Source organism: Molothrus ater, chromosome Z, assembly GCF_012460135.2.
Source record: "Molothrus ater isolate BHLD 08-10-18 breed brown headed cowbird chromosome Z, BPBGC_Mater_1.1, whole genome shotgun sequence".
Classification (NCBI taxonomy): Eukaryota; Metazoa; Chordata; class Aves; order Passeriformes; family Icteridae; genus Molothrus; species Molothrus ater.
In genome coordinates, this window is record NC_050511.2 from 55,190,722 (window position 1) to 55,206,291 (window position 15,570).

Below are 15,570 nucleotides of genomic sequence, written 5' to 3' on the forward strand. Positions count from 1 at the left end.
ACTTTGAGTAATCAGATGACAAAGTCTGATTTTACTGATAATTCTTCTGCTTGTTTTACAGGTGTGCTTTTTTTCCCCATGGAAACATTAATATAGTAGGCTTCACAGTAAAACTATGGCAGTTCCAGAAACATTTGTTTAATCTATTAATTTTAGATCTTCACCTGAAAACTTAGTATGAAGTTGTGGTTTTGTGGTGTAGTTTATTGTTGATTTTCGGTTTGAGAGGTTTTGTGTGCTTGTGTGGGGTTTGTTTGGTTTTTAAAATATTCAGTATCTTTATTAGCATGAAAAATGAAATCTAGATGTCTTCTTTTCCAGGACAGTTCTCAAGAGCTTAAGTTCCCACTTAAAGAGGCAAGCAACTGCTCTGTCCAACTTTGGGGAGGAAAATAATGAGATCCAACACTTAATATCAGTTATGGGAGTTACCAGAACATATTAAGAACTCCCACCAACCTAATAGTGTAGACTGCTAGACATACATACATACTTACAATCTATAAACAGTCTTTGTTAGGGGTCACTGTCAAGTTGCTTAGCTCCAAAAGAACATGAAGACATTCCACTGTAGGAGACAACTACATATGCTTAATTAACATTCTAGAGCCAACCACAAGTTTCTAACAAAACTCAAGCACAGGCCTTAATCTCAGCATTACACAGAGCTAATTTCTTTATTTTTCACCAGCGGGTTTTGTGAAATACCATCTTAGAAAATGCAAGTTTGCAATTCTTCACTAGCAGCTCACTTTGGCCACAAATTATTTTCACTAGTCACACTTTCAAATGTCAGATCTTTAACATTCTGACATAGCTTGAATGATTAAACTGGCTTATTATCTTTGAAAGTTTGTCCATGTTAACATACAAACCTGGAAGTAAACTTAAGCAGAAGCTGTTATGTAGAACAGAGGACAAGCTAATAAAAATGGCTTCTCTGGGCACTGCAATATTTCAGAGACTTTATTGAACTGAACTGACTGTAAGAACTACTACACCTAAGTCATAGCCCATTGTCCTTATTATTATATCAGAGGTATCAAACATAGCCTTAATGAGAACAGGAATAGTTTTAATGCAACAGTGACACACTAATATGACCACCTTCTGACTTCAAAACTGTGGGTTCACATGCTTTTGTGCATTTATTTCTTGCAAAATAACTGAATAAGCAGATTCTAAAAAGCAGCAAGGCCTTTGCACAAACTCTTCATATCAGACACATTATATGACAATGGTCTGACAGACACCATCAGCTAGAAGCTGTTCTGTTCAGATGTGCCTGAAGAACATATCTTGTCTGGATCAGAGAATTATCACCTTGCTCCTGTCTCATTTCCCAAGAAAAAACCCTAAAGGGGGAAAAAAAACCCCACAAAACCAAACAACACAAAACCCCACTAAACAAAAAAACAACCCAATGAAAACAAACATCACCCCAGCCCCTAGAACAGTGGCTTTTCCTCAGGACACAATAGCTAGACACTTCCATAACACAACCCATTCCCAAACATTTCTGAGCTGAAAAAACAAAATAACAGTAATCTTTTACCCAACAGAGGAGAGGAAATATTATAGTTTCCCACTTTTTTGAAGAAGGTGACAAAAAACTGATAAAACTTTACAGATGAGTTCACCATCTACTGCTTTTCTATGAGCCCCAGAGGTAGAAAGCACAGACAACTGTGTCCTTCATGGGCAGTCCATGGCACATTTGTGCAGCTATACATTGACTTTTGGGTCAACATTTTGGAATACTAGTTCAATATGCAGCTCTTCACTGTACAATAGCAGGTTATTGACAACCAAGCTTTAAGATGCATCTCCAAATTCCTTAAGACACACCTAACACTGCCTCATTTGAAGCGCTGACCATTAAGGTCTCTGCATGCAAGAGCTCTACGAGGTAAGCTAAAGTAATTCTTCTGGCCAAATAATCAACATAGTGACTTTTATTCTGAGGGTGAACGTTTTTAAGTGGGTTTAGCAAGACAGTTTGCTTTGTTACAGAACAAGAACCACAAGAAAGCAGAAAAATTTACTCATCTCCAATGACAGCAGAAAAACTAATTTCTTCAATTTTTGAGACCCTGTTTTAATAGTTCAGTTATAAGTTGCCAGAGTAAAGGTAATGAATATCTATATTGCACATATTTTGTAGCTGCCACAGAAACACAACAGCGAAGACATTTCAAGCATAATAAAAAAAGCCTAAACCATTTCCCAGGTTTCTGTCCTGCATTAAAGCCATAGAGAAAATTTGTACTGCTTCACCTTCTTTTCCATTACGCTGCAACATGAGGTGGAACAATGGAAAAGTTTTATTAAGTCTACAATAGCTATAGAGGCATACCATCACAATTTTTAGAAGTCTGAAAAACTATAATTATTTCTGACCCTGAAGAATGGCAATCACTCCTCTCAGGAGCCACAAACATGATTTCGTTTACCTGGATTTTAAAGCATCTACTAATTCAATATGAAGGAACAACAGAAACTACAAAGCTGTGGAGCTTCATATTTTTCTCCTCTTCACTTAAGTGTTCCTATAAGATGTGCCAAGTTAAGATTCTTTGGAAAAGAATCTTAATTAATTGTCAAAGTAAAATTCTGTCACAATAATTTTTAAATTAAATTCTGCTTTCCTAGAAAGCCAGACTTTTGCAATCATGCTGGGAGCAAGAAATTAGCTATCTCATCTTGCCCTTCTCATGCTGTTTCTATACTGTCTAGCAAAACAGTCCTAAGAAAGAAAAGAATAGTTACACTTGTGAGTGCACAGCACTGAAACACAAATTCAACACAGTTTTTTCACAATGGCATTTCAGAATGGCAGTGACACAAACACTGAAGTTCATGACTTAAGTTCAGCAGCTTTAAACAAACTTTTTGCTTAGAACAAGAAATTGTGAAAAACATTGTATTTTATCTCATGCTCCATAAATCATATTTGTTTTTTCCTCTGTTTGAGAGTACTAGACTCTGTACTATAAATTGAACTTCAAAAGACCAGTCTCAGCTGAGGTAGAAGTGAAGTGCTAGATGCCTTCAGTTCAGTGCTGCAAGTGCTCAGAGAATGTCCTACATGGCAAAACCCAAACTCATTAAATCAATTCCTTGTGTTATTCTCACAGCATTCATTTCAGTTGAAACAATCTGGCTACAAACATTTGTCCCTTCTGTCTGACTCCTCTCAATATTTACTCCAGTCTCCCTTTTTCTTTTCTTAATATTATCCAAAGGAGAATTGGCTTTCTTAAAATATCCACTCCAGATGGCCCTGTGGTTATAAAAAGCTGGCTTTATATACTGAAGCTAAATAACCAAATTATGTACTAGTACTAGAAAGCTACATTGCTAAAGCACTTATGGTCTTTGTAAGCTATAAGGCAAAACAATTGCAGAAAAAGAGTAAGATCACCCCTCTATCCTTTATTCCTTTTTTCTTTTAAAACACTTCCAGAGAGGTACCAAACTTGTTAATACATTCTAACAGTGTCATGAACAAACAACTTCAAATACATGGAAATACAAATTATGGAAGTTGAGAACAAATGTAATGGGTATGTGAATATATGCATCTCTACAAAATAACACAGAACTAAAGGCTATAAAGTTTCTTTTGGAATGACACATCAGGTAACCAATGAGGACGAGATTACTGTATTCAAAGCAGACTGTCAGCTGACTAATGCAGTATGAAGTAATAGGGAAAATGATAGTATTGAGATGTAACATTCAGAACCATCTTATGCACATAATATATTTCAAATATTCCAGCTCCTTTCTTGAATAGTTAATGTTCCCACAACTGTAACTGACAGCAACAATAACCCATGTTATGATAGTTCAAAACTGACACCGAAGTAGCAACTGATTTACGAACCTTTAGAAATGTTCTGTCTATTAACAGATCACTTATCAGAACTTCCACATCTCTTTCTAAAGCATGCAATACTGTCAACTGTCAGAGACACAATCATGCACTAGTAAAACTATAGGACTTGTCCCTTGTGCCAGTTTGTTACCTTTCCATTAAAACAAGAGTATTAAGAAGGAAATAGTTGCAATACAATCTGAATTACCTCTCTCTTTATAACTGGAAAAAAGGCTGGGACAGCTTATGCATGACTATTAAGTAGAAAACAAGAAAGTAACTTAAGTCATGCATTTCCACACCAACAATTTGAACATTTTGAATCACAAAATTATAAAGACTATTCTTACTGTCAGCAGAACATGTTAGTGTCCAGCTTAACACCCACACTACACACTGGCAGTACACACCACAGAGAAACTTATAAACAAACTCAACTAACAACATTTTTCACAAGAAGAGACCTCTACAACACTGTCAGACTACTTTTAAGGTTTCAATCCTCCCTCTCAGAAAAGTACATTTCCTTCAGTTCAAGGGTGAAATGGTTTGTGCAGGCAGGCTAGAAGAAAATAGTCATTACCAGCAAAGAGATCTTCTCTGTCACCATCCAGCATGATTTCTGCTGGCTTTGGACCATTGGAGTTTGTGCTGAGGTCTTCGGCAGGAAGACTTGCTGGCTCTGGAGATGAAGGACTAGACTGCGTTTAAAAAAAAAAAAAGTGAAATGATTATAAGAGAACAAGTTGGCATGTGTCAGTATATAAGAATTATTGCAACATTGTTTCATTGCAAAGAAACAAAAGATTTACAGAAAGGGAACTCTGTCAGCTATTTCCATTTCCCATTCCTAGCACAGCAACAATGAATAAAAGACATGAGCTAGTCAACAGCTATTAATTTCTTTGTTGGAGAGAAAAAAAACAGTCAACAGTTTCTTCAGGCTTATTAATATGAAACAAAAGCTACTACAGAATGACCTAGAATAAGTTTTTAGAAATGCCAAATGTAACTTGATTATTAGGTTCCTCCTGGAAAGGCTTGGATTTAAATCTGGATTTGTACATAGCCAAAAATCAATATGGAAATCTCCAAGTGCTCTGTGATTGAAAAGAATGTATTAATGCCATCCAAATAATTAAAGGCTGCTTGGAGCTGTAAGAAATTTTGTTAGCTTTGGAACAGGATTACTGCCACAGAGGATCACAGGATTACACTGTATTGTACATGGAAGCTGGGCTTACCAGAGATACAATTTTTTAATTCACTGAAGACTAGAACTTGCCTGGTTGAAGACACTAAGGAAAACTAAAGCAATACTGAAACCAGGCCACAAATGAGTATGTGTTACACCTAATAGCTGAAGGTTTTAAGCAATTTCACAACTCAGAAGCAGCATACTTCAGAAGAAATGGTCTGCCTCTCCAGCCAGTGCTGTGTAGAAGTGCAAGTTCAAAACCTTGCATTCCAACTAGAACAGAAAAGCATGGAAATGCTTGATTTCTCAAAGCTTGAGGTTCAAAAAGGTTAAAGTTTTATCAGCAAAAGCAGTTCTTCACTGAAACATTGTAGGTACTCATTCCAAACCAGTTTTGCTGCTTTTTAGCTTTGAACAGCAATCCACTTACATTTTGATAGACTGGAGTTTTAGGACACAGTTGGGAATCCCCCGCTGCCACAGATGCAGAATGCATGTAGGTTTGTGCTTGTCAAGTCACTGCCATGAAAAACAGCCATAGGGAAGAAAAGCCTTCCTGAACCTTTATAGCACATCAGCAGAGAGCTTTCTGCTTTATCACTTAACTATGCTCTTGCTTAATGAATGGTGGAAGAGAGCCCCTGGAGAATGCTTATACCTTCAAGCTATTCCCTCAGTCTATCTTCTGAGTTTTATTGGAAGTAGCTATTTCAGTTACTAATGGTTATTTTTGACTACACCTGGCTTCTAATCACAAATCTATTCTATCAGACACAAAATTCACTTTGAACACTTAAATCTGATCAACCCAAGGAAAATATCTGCGTGCCTAAAGTTACAAGTTAACCAAAGGTCAATACAGAGGTATTCCCACTTTAAAGGGAGATACAGATTCCTCTAAGAATAGCTACAAATACATGCCACCAAGTCCGTTTCTGTTACTGAGCTGGGAAAGAGCCTGTCCAATGGCACAGAAAAAGCCAATATTTCTGCACTGGATACCAGGCTTCATAGCTGTAGTTAGTAGAACAATTACAGGCAGCTCTCTCCAAACCTCATATGGGAATATTTGCAAATGGCAAGGACTCAAACAGCCCTTATGGGCACCTTGAAAACCTGAAGAGGAAAGCTGACCAGATGGATATCCCATACCTTGTAAAACCATGCTCAGCAAAGCTATGGTGAAGAAGGACAGAGAGGATATCTGGAGTTAGAATACTTGTTACACTTCTCTCTTCCTGGAGATGGCTAAGCACAGGCCTGCCCATGGAAGAGGTGAAAAACTGCAACTTTTATTCCACCCATCAAATTCTCTTCATCTCGGTCTACTGGTCTTCTCATTTTTACCCTTCCAATTTTTCTCTCCCATGTCAGGGGGAGTCATGAATGCCAGACAGAAATAAACTTCAACAAGCTGACAGGTGACATGGTCCCTACTGGTCTATTAATCTTTCTGTGGCTCTTTGGTCCTTTTAAACAGCTGTGTTCTCAGACAAGATGAATTAAGAATGGGAACTAAATATATTCACTAAGAGTTGTGACTTTATAAGAAAAAATGTGTAGAAGCATCTTAAAAATTATTCATGGTCTGAACACTGCATTAGCTTGTTTAAGAGTTTTGCAATGAAGTGTAGTTTCTTCTCTTCAAAATGGGCATAGTTCTCAGGGAACTACAAAAACCCAGCAAGGCACTGCCCTTATGTAGGAAAAACTGAGTCAATTTCTAATAACCTGATTATTTTGCACAGCCAGTGGGTCAGAAAGTGCCTCTCAGAAACCAAAGAAGCACCCATGCCTGTGAACAATACATTAAGCTGTTTCAGTTACCGTCTTCTATGGATGAGAGCTAGAAGACAGGATCCCAGCTTTGCTTTTCTATCTCTACAAAATACAGCTAAAATGGCCAATGAAAAATGCCTGTCAGAGGAATCAGTAGTCAGTGCAGTGAAAATCTCTTTTATCAGACAAGACATGGAGATGAGACTAACAAAAACCTCATGGCACAGACAAATAGCATAGCTGTTTAGAAACTTTAAATTTACTCGATGCCAAGGATTCACAAACTGTCATAAACACATCAATTTCCTGAAATGTGCACAGCTGTGAAATTTCTGAACAACTCCTGAGCTGAAGGTTTGGTGAAGCTTCCAATAACCAAGATACTCAATGAGGACATCCAGGTATCCAGGACAGTCAGGATCCTGCCATGTTTTTCTTGAAAACAAGTTTCTGATAAGATGCCCATGGGCCCATTCCAATTTGCAACATCAGTAACAAGCTCTATTTTCTGTTCTTTTATTGTTCCTTACATCTGGAGGCAATAACCAAGTATTTTACAGCTCTGACTTATGAAGAAACAAGAATAAGTTCTTGCATTTTCGGCTGGTTGAAATTATAGCCCTAGACATTTGGACATCCTCCTTTCTCTTAATAGTAGGGTACCCCCAAACTAGTTCTGCTTGCATGAGCCCCTCCTAGCTTCCCTCAGTCAAAACACAGAGGGCTGACAGAAGGTGGCCATCATCATATTCTAGTTGTTCAGGTTAACCCAGCTCACTGTCTGAAACAGGGTTACAGGAGCTCACAAATCACAGCAGTGGCAGAGACAACACACTCAACATCAGGACAGTCTCATTTGCAGCAGAAAGGAAGATGACACAAGCAGCCACATTGGAATGAATTTCCACATACTTCCGTTACAGCCTAGATTTAACATCACGCAACAAGACACACATTTTCAGTAAAATTACATCAATTAATCTTGGATACAGACTTAGCTTTCTGCAAAGGTATAGTACAGTATTGAAGGACTTAGTGCTTTTCTCTCTGATATTCCAATGGGAGCTTTACTGCTTCCACAGTAACGGCCACTGTTAAACTGAATGAATATTATTAAAGCCATCTAGACTTCTGTGGCTATCTAGTGTTTTGCCTCATGTACAAAAAACAAATAGATACTGCAGATCTTTGACATAAACAGATCAACTGGCAATGAGATTATTACACATCCTGCCCTAAATTACAGTCCTTGATAAATTACCACATCTACTACTTACTGATTATTTTAAAGTTTCTCCATGTATTTTTCCATTAAAAAAACTTAAAACACCAATAAACAGGAGTATGGGAATGAAAACGTATGTTTGAATGAGTAGACGGCAGCCTAGGTTCCTCTGTTTACATGGCAACTTCATGAAAGACAGACTGGCAGTACAGAGATAAGTGAGAAGTTTAGGAAAAGTGAAATAAGAAATGGTGTGATATATAAACAAGAAAGATGACAAAGACTGGTGCATGAAGGAGGAAGAAGGTAGAAATGGTGAAAAGAGAGTAACAGTGACCATTTTTTCAGAAAATCTAATGTATATCTTACACGTATGTCACCAAATTTGACTTTCATGCAGTTGTTTGTGGACCCTTCTAATGGGAGCAGAGTACACAAAAAGCAAATTAGCTTGTTGATTAAACTTGTAATACAGAGTGATTCTTCTCATAATGCACAATTAACTTCCAGAACTTCTTGCTGTGCAAATCTTGGATGCTGTTTTAAAAAAACCAAAACTCAACAATGGCCAAAAAACAAAACAAAAACAAATCTCAAAAAAACCCACATCATTAAAAATACAAAAAAAAAACCCAACCAAAAAACAAAACACCCAAGCAAAACCCCACCAAAATCCATGCACTTGAAATTTTAGCATGTAGGTAAAAGTCTACCTAGACCTCAGGAAGATATTGAGCTACAAAAACCTGACATCTAGGAGAGCACTGCAGATGCCAACCAGCACACATATAATAATATCACATGGAACTCACCACTGATTATCACTGTAAATGCAATTTTGGCTTAAACCATGTACATAATTCATCCCAGCTGTTCTCACTAATGAAAGCTACTCTGGCAGCTGAAGGGAAATCTCTCAGTAACCCTGTATGTAAGAGAGGCAGTGGTCCAGACTCACAATACAGTTGGCACAATGAAAACAAAATAATCATTCTCATTCTACTACTCATAGGCACTGTGGATACCTGACAGTAAAATGAGCATCCCATCAGCTCAGACAAGCTGCTGCCCAACCTAGTTCCCAGTTCACTTGTGTCCAAAGACCATAGGAAGGAAGAGTTCTCATTCTCTGCCATACAGCAAATTTTCAAGTCCTAAAAGGTGTTTCCACTGCACTCCAGAAATCCCAGGAGACCTTTCTCGCTGACTTTCTACAATTGAGAGAGTTCAATTCAACACATTAACTTTTTTGCAACATGCACAGAGAAAATAATTTCTATTTGAAGCCACTGAAGTAACTAAGCCTCTCTGTACTTAAATGCTACACATTTGCCATTCACACTGTACAATGAATGTATATTTTGTCAAAAGCAACTTAGCTTGTGTTTTCCAAATGGAGACTTTGTTAATATGGAAGCTATTTGAAAGATGCATTAGAAAATACACAGTTTTTCCACTGCACAATCAAATTATAGACAGGAAAAGCTCAGCACACATTTTGTGAACTGCAAAGAGAATGAAAGCAAGATAAAATAGGAAGGAACTGAAATTAATCATGCTAAAAGCAAATAGCTCCAAGATAAAGCATTTGGGAACCTTTTCAAAGTACCAAATCCCTCATGTAAGCTGGGTTTGGACCTCAGTGTCCCTTGCCGCTCTCTCACTTCTGGTATCAGCAACCGAATGCATGATTAGCTACAAAAGCATGACACCATTCTGTTGTTACTATACAACTCCCACTTATAATCAGTTTGTCCATGAATATTTACCAGATTAAAGTAACACTCAAGACAAAAGTTTAACTAGGCCTACATCATCAGACAATCATTCTTCTCTGGACTATGGTACTCTATACACTGAATCCTCCAATTTATATTTAAGCTAGTAAGAAGTCCAAAGTCAATTTTCATCACCTCTCTCTTCCAAATCTACAGGAAAATCACAAGATTAAGGCAGTTCCCTAAATGCTGATGCCAGAAAAAGCTTACTGACACAGCTTTTAAAAGCTTCTCTTTAAGCAACAAGGCTTCCCCTTTCCCCTTAGAGACTCTATCCCAAACAGACTGTGTACACAAACAAAGCAGCAGAGCAGAATTGTCAGCAATTGATACAAAGCCCATTTCTTTGCCAACGTTTGCAGTTAGAGGAGTTTCAGTAACTTTTTTATCTCATGGTAACTGTGACTTGGACAGTAAATCTATCTTATCTCCTGCAGCTTTAGTTCCTGACCACATCAATAAAAACATTGTTTGTGTTACACTGCAGTCTTTCTCTGTGCACTGAAAAAGACTCCAGTAATGCACACTGTGTCACACGGAGATGCACAGAAGTCTACTCATACAATTCTTGTCAACTGCTGATTCACATCATTTCTTATTCCTTCATTGCATTTTTCCCACAGATCTTTTTCTACCAATGCACAGATTATGCATCTATAAAAAGAAAGAAAAAAAGTAGCTTGAGAAAAGGTAAGTGACTTTAACATACATTTAAAACCCACTTTGTACACTGCAGGGTTTTTTCTTAAGGACAGACAACAGCCAGAGCAAAACCAGAGAAACATGCACCAATCCTATTTCTGTAAATGTCAAGGACAGAAAACTCTTCAGGAAAAGAGGAACAGAACAATTTTCTTTTTAGATGGCCATCAATGCACAGGAAGAATAAAGTTCTTCCAGAAGATACTGGCAAGACACGTAGGTGGAACGTGACCACAACAACGTGCCAAAAAGGCTCCCGCTATAACGAAGCGGGACACAAGCGTTTCTCATCTCTCCTCCAGCTTCTTTCCCGGCAGGTCCCAGCAGCTGCCGCAGCCCAGCACTGCGTCGGCTCCCTTGGAAAAAACCTCAGAGACAAATAAGTTTCTACAAGATCTGCAAACTGAAATGGAGTGAAGCCTCGGAAAGAGGCCAAACAAAGAAAATGGGTCGTTATTAATCCACTCAAAGGCGGAGACACACACACCCACACTCACACCCACACCCACATACCCCAGCGAAACTGGAAAGAGGTAAGGTGAGAATATTGCCCTGGCAGCAGAAGAAAAGGGTAAATGAAAGGAAAACGGAGGTACTTGGAGGAAAGAGGTTTGAGCTTCTCTTGGCAGCAGAACCCCCTTCTCTCCGTGACGGAAGCTCCGAGGAGCCGAAGCAGAGGTGTGCGGAGGGGCCGCGACCTGGTGGAGACCAGGTCGGCAGGGGCAGCGGCGGGGCGGGGGCCCGGGCAGGAGCGAGGGGGGCCTGGGCAGGGAGAGGGGGGCCTGGGCAGGGAGAGGGGGGCCTGGGCAGGGAGGGGAGGGCCCGGCGGACGCCGGGTCGGCCACGGCGCGCAGGACCTGCAGCCGAGGGCGACCTCTCCTCACCTCCAGGGTGGACACGGTGCTGGTGAAGAGGTCCTCGCCGTCCTCCAGCTCCTCGAGGTCGGCGGGCCGCGTCTCCCCCAGCGGCGGCGGCTCCCGCTCCGCCGCCATCTTCCCCTCCGGCCCGGCCCCCGCGCTCACGTGACCGCCCCGCCGCCCCGCCGCACGTGACCGCGGCGGCCCGGCCGGGGAGGGGCCGGACAGTGCCGTAGGGCCTGCGGCATCCTCACAGCCGTCACGGCCCCTGCCACATCCACAGCCCCTCCCCAAAGCCCTGCCACATCCCCACAGCCATCACAGCCCTGCCACATCCACAGCCCCTGCCACATCCACATCCACAGGCCCTTCTCAAACCAGTGCCACAGCACCTGTCACATCCACAGCCCCGTCACATTCTCAGCCCCTTACCCTTCCCAAGAAGAGGTAAAGATGCAGAATTCCCTAACTTAGCTTGGTTGGTTTTGGGCACTCATTAAGAAAGGTGTGTGAGAAGTTTATCTTCTTTGATTCAAAGTAGTATCGTAATTATAGTTGGGCTAAAGAGATCTGTGGACACAGAAACCTATTATAGGGTTTTTTTATGTCAGAGGGGACAAGAAATAACCCAAAGATAACTATAGAACCTGGATTTTTAACTAATTGATGTTCAGGGTTGAAAAACTGAATTAGTAAATATGTGTGGGAAAAGAACCAAAATTAGAGAAAAGTATTCAAGGAAATAAATTGGAAAACAATTAATGCTGCAGGAAAATTTAGAGGGACTGCAAAAAGCCAATCACATATGAGATTGTGATATGTTCTTCCTTCCAAAATCTTGCACTTCAGCTCTCCCTTAGGTTTTTCATATGCATTTGGGTACAGTTCACATCGAATAACTTCAAGATAAAAGGTAGCAATCTAATGAAAGCTATTCCACTTAATTTGGGCTGTGGCAGGAGATAATAAAAATAAATAGATGATTTCTCGGGCATTCTATCCATCTTTAACTCTTACACTAGGAGAAATTTAATGATGAGTGCCTATTTTCATTTGCAAGAGAGGAAGTTTATACTTACATAGATGCTTGACTTTAGACCAACTGTGATTAGGTGAGAAAATCCCATTCTGCGAAACATATGCACATAATCTAAATTATAAACTCACCAAGTTGATGAGCCTTAATCTTAAATGTAGCTTTCTGGCTGATTATAGTATTTATCATAATAAAAATTATAAAGTGACTGCAGAATTAACTTGAGAAAAAATAGTATTAATAATACTCCAAATAGTCCAAAATTAGCCTGAGAAAAAATTTCTTCGCTCCCTCCAGACACACTGGTACATGTCTGCTGTTGCTTTAAAAGAACCAGAGCCCTAAAGTAAAAGAAAACAAAAAACATACTCCAACCTACAAATATCTCTCAAAATGTTTGCATTTGCATGGATTATGAGAGCTAGGCACAAGAAAGATTTGTTTCAAATATTTCCAGTCATTTTTTTCACATTATAGCCTCCAATCCACAGAGACTTTTTTCCCCCACTTTGTGGACATACAAGATAAAGGCATGTGAAAGCAATTTTTCATTGAAAATTGCACAGTGGATATGCATGAACCAGAATTTGCTTTATTTCAAGTTTCACAGCCCAAATGCAGCTGTAATTTGCATCATTTACAATTTTGCTGTAAACTGACTTGGGGCATCTGTCTGCATTATAGCCAAACCAGGCAAAAGATAAGTAGGAAAAATGGAAAACTTCTAGCAAAATTGATTTCCACCAAAAAGCACTGTCTCTGGCTGTTACAACAATTAGTTTATCAATTTTATGTTGATTATGGCTTTCCCATTGAGGAATAGGAAATCTTGCAAAACAGCAATGCAGAAGAGTCTGGCACTGTTGCCACTAGAGCTGATACAGTATCTAATACATATATTTACTTTTCTTTAAGATATTTTCAGACATGTTAGGCAAAAATCTGGTTTTGCAAGATAATTCTCCTTTGACAAATTTTATTTCGCTCTGCTCTGACTAATTTTATCCCCTGGAGGCATAAATCTGGGCTTTGAAAAATCTATTTCCTTCAAGCTTTTAATTCAAGTGATAACAGATGCTAAAGACAGACTAAGAAAAAAAAATTAATCTCTCAAGAGTGTTGAGAAAGTGATCAACATAGTTTCTAAATAAGTTAATAAACACATTTTCAAATTTCTTCATAAGAAAACAGCTTCAACAGCTCAGTGAAGTAATAAGTTAGGAGGAATCCATTGATGAATAGATGGGAACTTAAGTAACAAACCATTGAAATTAAATTGATATCTTAGAAGGGATTTTTTAAATGCTTGGCCTGCATAAACTACAAATTTAGCTACAGAGAGGGTGTGTGGCTTTCTAATAATCTATTTATCTATTTTACATTGCATACTACAGTATATTTTATTTGCCTTAATTTTGTGTTGCATATATCAAAAAACAGGGCACCAAGCATCTCATTTCAATAACAGAGGTTACAAATATGATTTGGCAATAAGATAATTAATGAAATCACTGAATCTGCTTAGAAATAATTTTTGTGTAAACTGAAAGTGATACTAATAAAATTCAGCATGACTATTCTAGAGTAGCCCTTAGTGGGATTGTTTTAACTTCAACCCATAAAAAACCCAGCACCACCATAAGGAAGTTCATTCTATCTTAGGTGTATTTTCACTTTCAGATAAAGACAGATAGTTAAGAGCTTTTGCTTACCTATTTTTAAGCATAATATTGAATTTCCTTTAATGTAAGTATCCTCAGTTTTATGTTTCCCTTTTACTTAGGAGATACACACCTTCAAAGAGGAATCCCAATTTACTCTAGATCACCCTCCCTATCTCTTGTACCTCTTTTAAATGATCGTACACGAAACTTACAGAAACTGTCACCTTACCTTTGGTCCTTTTCTTGGGTAACTGAGGTAGATGTCTACTTTGGCACAAGCTACATTTTAGCCTTTTTAGCTTTGATCTTAATTTTTTTACAAAAATATGCATTTTTTACAAAAATATCCACATGGAAAAATCCACTATAAATCAATACAAGAGAGTGAAAGGATGTGGAGGTAAATATATATCACTGCATATAGATGAAGTACTTATATATAGTGTATAGTCTATATTTGTGAAGTATAGAGACTATATATATCCTCTCTATATATTCTCTCATTTGAGTACTATATATGTACACACTCTCAAAATATCTATATATATACTCTTCTGGTATACAAAATATAATTCTATCCATGTATATCTATCACTGTGTATTATATATATATATATATATATATATATATATATATATATATATATAATTCAAAGGAGAATTAAATTAAATAAATATTAATTGAAACATAAAAAGCTTTTTGTGGAGATCACCAAGTTGTCTTCCTGATGTTGCTAGTGTACTGGCACAATCATATAAAGATAGTGGACTAATATCTCAGTTCCTCCTTTTTTTGCAGTTCTAAGGTTAAAATGGAAGAAGGAAGAGCAGCCTCCCACTTCCTGCCTGATTCTAGGAATATAGATCTGAAATAGCTGACATGCTGATTTCTCCAGAACAACAAACACAACCAGTCCATGGAACTAATTATTTAATGCATTTGAAATCCTTGAAGATTTGGAATACTTTCTTCCAAGAAACATGCAGCTTTCTCTTCACAGGCCAACTGAGTTTCTGCAAAATATGTGCTGTTTTGAAGCCTTTTTTCTTCAAGAGATGCTGAGATCTGTGGTGTCATGAAGCTGTTTCCCCAGCTGCTTACCAGGGAGCTGCCTCTGGCCACTCGCCTCAGTGGACCTGCCTGCTGCGCCAGTGGGAGTGATCACTTTTGGAAGCCATCAGGTGAATGATCAAACAAATAAGATCCACACACAGAGAATCACTTTGTGGCAACCAGCAGTTCAAGGCATGGTTTGGAAGCAGTACCTGCTCTGGGCAAATATGTCACCTGGCTCAGCTTAAGTTTGGCCCAGTTTCTTCTGTGTTAGCAGAAGATGTGCTTGTGCTCTGGGTTTTTTTGCCCTCTCCTATGGGAGATTATTGCTGGCTGAACCAGACAGCTGAGAGGCACAGTTAGAAATTATTTTGGCAGGCCAGGCAGGATCCAGCTG

At 38.7% G+C, this 15,570-nt stretch overlaps 1 protein-coding gene across 3 annotated transcripts in view; it reads right to left on the bottom strand.

Moving 5' to 3' along the window:
* Positions 1-11,571, bottom strand: part of SNX2 (sorting nexin 2) — a 29,745-nt gene extending 18,174 nt beyond the window's left edge. Inside the window, exons 1-2 of one of the 3 annotated variants that reach the window (XM_036402731.2) lie at positions 11,447-11,571; positions 4,464-4,581 (exon numbers count right to left, since the gene is read on the bottom strand). In XM_036402731.2, coding sequence (XP_036258624.1) covers positions 4,464-4,581; positions 11,447-11,554 — 226 coding nt within the window. In that variant the 5' untranslated portion in view covers positions 11,555-11,571. Of the gene's footprint in view, positions 1-4,463; positions 4,582-5,508; positions 5,927-9,107; positions 9,293-11,446 lie in introns of those variants that run through there. The other 2 variants (XM_036402730.2, XM_054517829.1) reach the window with 2 other exon arrangements.
* Between the last annotated feature and the right edge of the window lie 3,999 nt (positions 11,572-15,570).